The sequence below is a fragment of the Pseudophryne corroboree genome (genome assembly GCF_028390025.1).
Source record: "Pseudophryne corroboree isolate aPseCor3 chromosome 3 unlocalized genomic scaffold, aPseCor3.hap2 SUPER_3_unloc_79, whole genome shotgun sequence".
NCBI lineage: Eukaryota > Metazoa > Chordata > Amphibia > Anura > Myobatrachidae > Pseudophryne > Pseudophryne corroboree.
Window position 1 is genome coordinate 370616 of NW_026967573.1, and position 9751 is coordinate 380366.

General features: G+C 44.7%; 1 protein-coding gene across 1 annotated transcript; it reads left to right on the forward strand.

Annotated features, from left to right (window-relative positions):
• The first annotated feature begins 1272 nt into the window (after positions 1-1272).
• On the forward strand, positions 1273-3348 carry LOC134984739 (gastrula zinc finger protein XlCGF17.1-like). Its single transcript, XM_063950240.1, has one exon. The coding sequence runs from the start codon at positions 1802-1804 to the stop codon at positions 2468-2470; it is 669 nt and encodes a 222-aa protein (XP_063806310.1). The 5' UTR covers positions 1273-1801; the 3' UTR covers positions 2471-3348.
• The last annotated feature ends 6403 nt before the right edge of the window (positions 3349-9751 follow it).

Here is a 9751-nt window from a genome sequence, read left to right on the forward strand (position 1 = left end):
TCACCCAATATAATATACATGCCGCTGTTTAACTACAAATACACTTGTTTTTTTAATTACTTTATTCACCTTTATACATTTACTTCTGTGTTTTATATATCACTGATTTAGCTTACATACTTTACTGTACTTAATAAAGGTTATATATTATTTATTAGTGCACAAACAGGACAGCACTTTCTCTTCTTTGCTGTTTTATTATTGCAAAGCCCATGTCACCTCTAGTAATCCCACATGAGCGTCCATGTCACCTCTAGTAATCCCACATGTGCGTCCGTGTCACCTCTAGTAATCCCACATGAGCGTCCGTGTCACCTCTAGTAATCCCACATGAGCGTCCATGTCACCTCTAGTAATCCCACATGAGCGTCCGTGTCACCTCTAGTAATCCCACATGAGCATCCATGTCACCTCTAGTAATCCCACATGAGCGTCTATGTCACCTCTAGTAATCCCACATGAGCGTCTGTGTCACCTCTAGTAATCCCACATGAGCGTCTGTGTCACCTCTAGTAATCCCACATGAGCGTCCGTGTCACCTCTAGTAATCCCACATGAGCGTCCGTGTCACCTCTTGTAATCCTACATGAACGTCCATGTCGCCTCTAGTAATCCCACATGAGCGTCCATGTCACATCTAGTAATCCCACACAAGTGTCCGTGTCACCTCTAGTAATCCCACATGATCAAGTTCCAGTCTAAGCATCCTAGCTTTTTTGTTTTGTAATGATTACAGGTAAAAAAATGTCAGTTATAAAATTATATATTGTTAACTGTAACACCCTGGGTCTTGTCTACTCATTTTATATATTAATGTATTTTATTTCCAGCAAATGGACACACAAGCAGGAATATCACAGAAGGACATCTAATGGTATCCCCGGATTGTGACATAAAAGATAATGATCGTAGACCTGATTCTCCAGGAGATAACCTCATTACCCCAATTATACATCCAGCTCTATCAGCTGATCCCTCTGATCCTAGGAAATGTTATCCTGATCACTCCGATATTGGTGCATCTGTTACAGCTCTGAGAGTAGAAACAGTGTTTCCCTGTTCTATAGATGCCAAATGTTTTACACAGAATACAAAGTGTATTACCCATCAGCCAGCTAAGGCAGGTGAGAGGCCATTTCCATGTTCTGAGTGTGGGAAATGTTTTACACAAAAATCAGCTCTTGTTACACATCAGAGAAGTCACACAGGTGAAAAGCCATATTCCTGTTCTGAGAGTAGGAAATGTTTTCCACGGAAATCAGATCTTGTTACACATCAGAGAAGTCACACAGGTGAGAAGCCATATTCCTGTTCTGAGTGTGGGAAATGTTTTGTATATAAATCAAGTCTTGTTACACATCAGAGAAGTCACAGAGGTGAGAAGCCATATTCCTGTTCTCACTGTGGGAAATGTTTTGCATTAAAATCTTATCTTGTTACACATCAGAAAAGTCACACAGATGAGAAGCCATATTCCTGTATTGAGTGTGGGAAATGTTTTGCATTGAAATCACATCTTGTTACACATCAGAGAAGTCACAGAGGTGAGAAGCCATATTCCTGTATTGAGTGTGGGAAATGTTTTGCATGTAAATCACATCTTGTTAAACATCATATAAGTCACACAGGTGAGAAGCCATATTCCTGTTCTCAGTGTGGGAAATGTTTTGCATCAAAATCAAATTTTGTTACACATCAGAAAAGCCACAGAGGTGAGAAGCCATATTCCTGTTCTGAGTGTGGGAAATGCTTTACATATAAATCATATCTTGTTACACATCATATAAGTCACACAGGTGAGATGCCATTTCCCTGTTCTGAGTGTGGGAAATGCTTTACATATAAATCACATCTTGTTACACATCAGAGAAGTCACACAGGTGAGAAGCCATATTCCTGTTCTCAGTGTGGGAAATGTTTTGCATCGAAATCATATTTTGTTACACATCAGAAAAGTCACACAGGTGAGAAGCCATATTCCTGTATTGAGTGTGGGAAATGCTTTGCATGTAAATCACATCTTGTTACACATCAGAGAAGTCACACAGGTGAAAAGCCGTATTCCTGTTCTGAGTGTGGGAAGTGTTTTCCACGGAAATCAGCTCTTGTTAGACATCAGAGAAGTCACACAGGTGAGAAGCCGTATACCTGTCCTGAGTGTGGGAAATGCTTTACATATAAATCAGCTCTTGTTACACATCAGAGAAGTCACACAGGTGAGAACCCTTATTCCTGTTCTGAGTGTGGGAAATATTTTGCATGGAAATACGATCTTGTTAAACATCAGAGAAGTCACACAGGTGAGAAGCCGTATTCCTGTTCTGAGTGTGGGAAATGTTTTGCATGGAAATCAGATCTTGTTAAACATCAGAGAAGTCACACAGGTGAGAAGCCGTATTCCTGTTCTGAGTGTGGGAAATGTTTTGCATGGAAATCAGTTCTTGTTAAACATCAGCGATTTCACAGGTGAGAATCCATTTTCATGCTGTGAGATAAATAAATCTGCTCTTGTTGAACATATTAGACATTACCCAAGCACGGAACCATTTAAATCTTCTGGAGTATAATTATCACTGTTGTGCAATGTTCCTCAAGGGTCAATCCTATCTCCTATGCTTTATAAAATATACATGCTACCACTGGGTGATATAATCAGACGTCATGGCCTGGTCTACCACTGCTATGTAGATGACCTGCTTTTTGCTCCATGTACTGAGAACCTAATACCAATCCTAAATAGTTGTCTAGCTGGGCGCCAGGGGTGGATGATGCCAGCCCAACATTACATGGTCCAAGGTACCAGAAGCAGCTTCTGCCTCCTTACTGCCCTGCTGGCTTCTACAGATGAAGGATTGTTACCAGCAGTACCAAGAATCTCCTGTCATTCATTTATGGGTTGAACTTTTAGTTTTGCAGCCCTGACCATGGAACTCACTGCCTTGCACAGTCCAAGAGACCTCCACTCTAGAGATCTTCACAAGTAGACTGATGACTGTTACTCACGCTTTTCATTAATGTACCTCTATTTACTTCCTAAATAATACATCCCAAATGCTTAGGTCTTTTTTCTGCTGTTTATTTTGTATCTTGTGCTTTGTGTAAATGTGTATGTCTAATACCAGTTTCTACAATCTGTATTGCTGCACGACAATATGGCGGCCATTGGAACGTGTTTTCACTTCTTCTAGTTTGCCTAACTTGTTGCTGACACTCATCTTGATCAGGAGTGTTTTCAGATACAAGATCCTATCTATATATACCCTGTACATTATCATGTGCATTAGTCACCCGGGTTCCATCTGCGGTGGTTTGTTGTATGTTACATCTATATGGTGCGGATACTTCCTGTATGAGTTCATAATAAAAGCTTTTGTTTGCATCTAATTATTGCTGTATAGCTTTTATTTCTCTTACGTCCTAGAGGATGCTGGGGACTCTGTAAGGACCATGGGGTATAGACGGGCTCCGCAGGAGATATGGGCACTCTAAAGAACTTTTAGTATGGGTGTGCACTGGCTCCTCCCTCTATGCCCCTCCTCCAGACCTCAGTTAGATTCTGTGCCCAGAGGAGAATTGGTGCACTACAGGGGAGCTCTACTGAGTTTCTCTGATAAAAGACTTTTGTTAGGTTTTTTATTTTCAGGGAGCACTGCTGGCAACAGGCTCCCTGCATCGTAGGACTGAGGAGAGAGAAACAGACCTACTTAAATGATAGGCTCTGTTTCTTAGGCTACTGGACACCATAGAAGATAGAAGCCGGGCGAGTATAAGAAAAAAGAAGACCTCAGGCGGCAGAAGACTTCTGATCTTCACTGAGGTAAGCGCGCAGCGGTAACGCTGCGCGCCATTGCTCCCACATGTTACACACACGACCGGCACTGATGGGTGCAGGGCGCAGGAGGGGTGCCCTGGGCAGCAATATATACTTCTTTTTTTGGCATATTAGACACATATAGGCTGCGGAGTCGGTGAATATGTTTATCCCCCGCCATTAATTGTAAATTTGAGCGGACCGAAGCCTGCCACTAGAGGGGGCGGAGCTTGGTCGCACAGCGCTAACCAGCACCATTTTCTCCATAGTGTGCTGAAGAGAAGCTGTCTCCCCAGAACGGTGATACATGGCTGAAAAAGAGGGGGGGGGGGCACATTTTGGCGCAGTGAGTGTATTACACGATTGACATAATATAAAAGCGCTATATCTGGGAATTGTTTCCAGTGTCAGTTGGCGCTGGGTGTGTGCTGGCATACTCTCTCTCTGTCTCTCCAAAGGGCCTTGTTGGGGACCTGTCCTCTTATAGATAGATCCCTGTGTGTGTGAGAGTGTCGACATGTCTGAAGCGGAAGGCTCATCCAAGGAGGAGGTGGAGCAGAAGATTGTGGTGTCTCCGTCAGCAATGCCGACACATGATTGGTATGATATGTGGAATATTTTAAATGCTAATGTGACCTTATTACATAAGAGAATGGACAAAGCTGAGTCCAAGGAAACAGCAGGGAGTCAATCCGCGGATTTGGCTGAGTCACAGGGCCCGTCAGGGTCTCAAAAGGGTCCCTTATCACAAATAGTAGACACTGATACCGACATGGATTCTGATTCCAGTGTCGACTATGATGAGGCAAGGTTACACCCTAAGGTGACCAAGAGTATTCATTATATGATTGTGGCAATAAAAGATGTTTTGCATATTACAGATGACCCCTCTGTTCCTGACACAGGGGTATACATGTTTTAGGGGAAGAAACCTGAGGTAACGTTTCCTCCATCTCATGAACTGAACGAATTATTTGAAAAAGCTTTGGAAACTCCAGACAAAAGGATCCTTATGGCGTATCCTTTCCCTGCAAAGGACAGGGTACGTTGGGAATCCTTGCCCAGGGTGGACAAGGCATTAACGCGTAAGTCTAGGAAAGTGGCGCTACTGTCTCCAGACACCGCGGCCCTTAAGGATCCTGCTGATCGTAGACAGGAGACTACCTTAAAATCTATTTATGCACATACAGGGGCTTTACTCAGGCTGGCAATAGCATCGGCATGGGTCTGTAGCGCTGTTGCAGCATGGACAGATATCTTGTTGGCTGACATGGATACCCTGGACAAGGATACTGTTGTCCTGACTTTCGGCCACATTAAGGACGCAGTCTTGTATATGAGAGACGCTCAAAGAGACGTGGGGCTACTTGGTTCCAGGGCCAACGCCATGGCAATTTTGGCAAGGCGAGCTCTGTGGACCCGCCATGGTCGGGTGATGCCGACTCAAAAAAGCATATGGAGGTTTTACCTTGCAAGGGTGAGGTTTTGTTTGGGGATGGTCTAGTTGACCTGGTTTCCACAGCTACCGTGGGTAAATCTACATTTTTTGCCATTTGTTCCCCCACAGCACAAGAAAACCCCACAATATCAGATGCAGTCCTTTCGGCCGCAGTTTGGACATGCCTGTTCTAGAGGGTCGCAGGTTCGGCGTTCAAGACTGGGTTCTGGTGACCACGGACGCGAGCCTCCGAGGATTGGGAGCAGTCACAAAAGGAAGACATTTTCAGGGGATATGGTCAAGCCAGGAGGCGTGTCTACACATCAACAATGTTTGTGGTCCCGAAGCCGGATGGTTTGGTGAGACCAATTTTTAATCTAAAGTCACTAAACCTATACTTGAAAAAGTTCAAATTCAAGATGGAATCACTCCGGACGGTGATATCCAGTCTGGAGGCAAGGGATTTTATGGTGTCGCTGGACGTGAAGGATGCCTACCTTCATGTCCCCATATTTCCTCTTCATCAAGAATACCTACGTTTCGTAGTACAGGACTGTCATTACCAGTTTCAGACGTTGCCGTTTGGGCTTTCCACGGCCCCGAGGATTTTCACCAAGGTAATGGCAGAAATGATGGTGCTCCTGCGCAAGCAGGGTGTCACAATTATCCCGTACTTGGACAATTTCCTGATAAAGGTGAGATCAAGGGATCAATTGCTGAAAAACGTGTCCCTCTCCCTGAGAGTGTTACATCAACACGGTTGGATTCTCAATCTGCCAAAGTCACAGTTGCTTCCAACAACTCTACTATCCTTCCTAGGCATGATTCTGGACACGGAACAGAAAAGGATTTTACTACCAATAGAAAAAGCCCAGTACATCCAGAGCATGGTCAGGGACCTGCTAAGACCAAAAAGAGTGTCAGTGCCTCAATGCACTCGAGTTCTGGGAAAGATGGTGGCAGCCTACAAGGCCATTCCCTTCAGCAGGTTCCATACGAGGACGTTTCAGTGGGACCATCTCGACAAATGGTCGGGGTCCCATCTACAGAATAAAGGGCCATATACAATGGCCTACGACAAGCAAAGTGTCTTCTTCACGACCTACCGGTTCTGAGTCAATCAGACAACATCACAGCAGTGGCTCATGTAAACCGCCAAGGCGGGACAAGGAGCAGAGCGGCAATGGAGGAAGCCACAAGAATTCTGCACTGGGCAGAAAACCATGTAAGTGTTCTGTCAGCAGTCTTCATACCGGGAGTGGACAACTGGGAAGCAGACTTCCTCAGCAGACACGATCTCCATCCGGGAGAGTGGGGACTTCATCAAGAGGTCTTTGCAGAGATTGCAACTCTTTGGGGACTTCCTCAAACAGATATGATGGCGTCACGCCTCAACAAAAAGCTTCGGAGGTATTGTACCAGGTCAAGGGACCCTCAGGCAGTAGCGGTAGAAGCCCTAGTGACACCATGGGTGTTTCAGTCGGTCTATGTGTTCCCTCCTCTTCCTCTTATCTCAAAAGTGTTGAGAATCAGAGTGCAAGCAATACTCGTGGTTCCAGATTGGCCTTGAAGGGCCTGGTATTCGGATCTTCAGGAAATGCTCACGGAAGATCCGTGGCCTCTTCCTCTCAGGGAAGACCTGTTACAACAGGGGCCTTGCATGTTCCAAGACTTACCGCGGTTGCGTTTGACGGCATGGCGGTTGAACACCGAATCCTAGCGCAGAGAGGTATTCCGGAGGAAGTTATCCCTACTCTGATAAAGGCTAGGAAGGAGGTAACGGCAAACCATTATCACCGTATCTGGAGAAAGTATGTATCTTGATGTTAAACCAAGAATGCTCCTACGGAAGATTTCCATCTGGGCCGTTTTCTCCACTTCCTACAGACGGGAGTGGATTTGGGCTTAAAATTAGGCTCCATTAAGGTGCAGATTTCGGCCCTATCTGTATTTTTTCAAAAAGAATTGGCTTCTCTCCCAGAAGTCCAAACTTTCGTGGAGGGAGTGCTGCACATCCAGCCTCCTTTTGTGCCACCAGTGGCGCCATGGGACCTTAACATGGTGTTACAGTTCCTTAAGTCGCACTGGTTTGAACCTCTTCAAACGGTGGAATTAAAATTTCTTACTTGGAAGGTGGTTATGTTATTAGCCTTGGCATCTGCAAGGCGGGTGTCGGAGTTGGCGGCCTTGTCTCACAAGAGCCCCTACTTGATTTTTCATGTGGCTAGAGCAGAGTTGAGGACTCGTCCTCAATTTCTGCCTAAGGTGGTCTCTTCGTTTCATTTGAACCAACCTATTGTGGTGCCTGTGGCTACGCCTGACTTGGAGGACTCCAAGTCCCTGGATGTGGTCAGGGCCTTGAAAATTTATATAGCCAGGATGGCTAGGGTTAGGAAAACAGAGGCTCTGTTTGTCCTGTATGCAGCCAACAAGATTGGCGCGCCTGCTTCTAAGCAGACTATTGCTCGCTGGATCTATAACACGATTCAGCAGGCTCATTCTATGGCTGGATTGCCGGTAACTAATTCGGTAAAGGCCCATTCCACTACGAAGGTGGGCTCTTCTTGGGCGGCTGCCCAAGGCGTCTCGGCATTGCAGTTGTGCCGAGCTGCTACTTGGTCGGGTTCAAACACTTTTGCTAAATTCTACAAGTTTGATACCCTGGCTGATGAGGACCTAGTGTTTGCTCAATCGGTGCTGCAGGGTCGTCCGCACTCTACTGCCCGGTTTAGAGCTTTGGTATAAACCCCATGGTCCTTACGGAGACCCCAGCATCCTCTAGGACGTAAGAGAAAATAAGATTTTAAACCTACCGGTAAATCTTTTTCTCCTAGTCCGTAGAGGATGCTGGGCACCCATCCCAGTGCGGACTGAATTTGCAAGACTTGTATATAGTGGTTGCTTACATAAGGGTTATGTTACAGTTGGAATCGGTCTTTGACATACTGTTTTTTTCGTTCATACTGTTAACTGGTTGCGTATATTCTAAGTTATATGGTATGATTGGTGTGGGCTGGTATGAATCTTGCCCTTAGATTTACAAAATCCTTTTCTCGTATTGTCCATCTCCTCTGGGCACAGTTTCTCTAACTGAGGTCTGGAGGAGTGGCATAGAGGAAGGAGCCAGTGCACACCCATACTAAAAGTTCTTTAGACTGCCCATATCTCCTGCAGAGCCCGTCTATACCCCATGGTCCTTACGGAGTCCCCAGCATCCTCTACGGACTAGGAGAAAAAGATTTACCGGTAGGTTTAAAATCTTATTTTTTTATTCTGTTTTATATTACCGTCTGAGTAATTACGCCATAATGTTTAATCTCGGAGTGGACACCAGAAGATGTAAAGAAACCTTGTATGTGTTCAATCATTCTGTTTCGTGTAAGCATACAGGTAAGTGATGGCACGGTGGTCACTGTCACATTTCAGTGGTATAATGGAAGTGGGACTGTCTGGGCTTATTCTAGTCTACTGCAGAAATAAATAAAAAAATCAGCCTTAATCCTGCTTAAAATAAATGTCAAAGCCCATAAATTAAGCTTGGTCGGACAAGACAGAAGCCACATTAATGCTGGCACATCATATAGTCTGAGGACCCATACTGCTGAGATATATGGCATAACTCCCGCTTCGCCCACAAAACCTTCCCTTCACCATGTCCACCATTGCCCCTTCAGAAGGGATACAACTTTCCTTTGCTTGTTCCACCTCCTCCTTCACAGAGCCCAGGACCACCTTCATGACCATTTCATGTTTATCTGGAGGCCTGGCATTTGAGAGATTCATGGCCTGAGATGACCACAGAACCACCAGGTAGTGGGCAAGAAGAATCCACAGACTCCCCAGGAACTGGAGAGTACAAGGATCCACCCCACATGAGGCAAAGAAGGGTCAACCACAGGGTCTGGCTTACCTATTTCCTTCCTAAAAGCTGCTCTTTACCCAGTTTGGTACCTGTGGGATCCCACTCCAATTTTCCTTGAGAGTCCCTACCCTCACTAATCCCTTCTAGGTCCCACCACCTGGTGTGGTGTTTAATGACTTTATTTTCATTTTACTTCACTTTGGCTGCAGCGTCCAGATTCCCATCCAACTACTCTAAACTTTAGCAAAGCAAATTTTGAAAAGATGAGGGTATTTTTCAGGGATATTGAATGGGAAGTTTGTTTTTAGGAAAAAATACTATGGAGAAATGGGAGGTACTAAAATTCCTGCTAGCTAAAAATACACTCAAATTTATTCCTATGAGCAGCAAAAAAAGGAATAAAAATCATAAACCGATGTGGCTTAACAAAAAGATTAAGGAACTTATGGGCAAGAAAAGGCGAGCATTTAAAAATACAAATCTGACGGGGAAGCAGAGTCATTTCAGCACTATAAGGAATGTAACAAAATTTGCAAAAAGGAAATAAGAGCGGCTAAAGTAGAAACGGAAAAACTTGTAGCAAAGGAAAGCAAAGCAAATCCCAAAAAATTCTTTAAATACATTAATAGCAAGAGATTAA

Bases quoted from the DNA above. Each gene is read 5' to 3' on its own strand.
- LOC134984739 (XM_063950240.1), top strand. From the start codon at position 1,802: ATGCCATTTCCCTGTTCTGAGTGTGGGAAATGCTTTACATATAAATCA.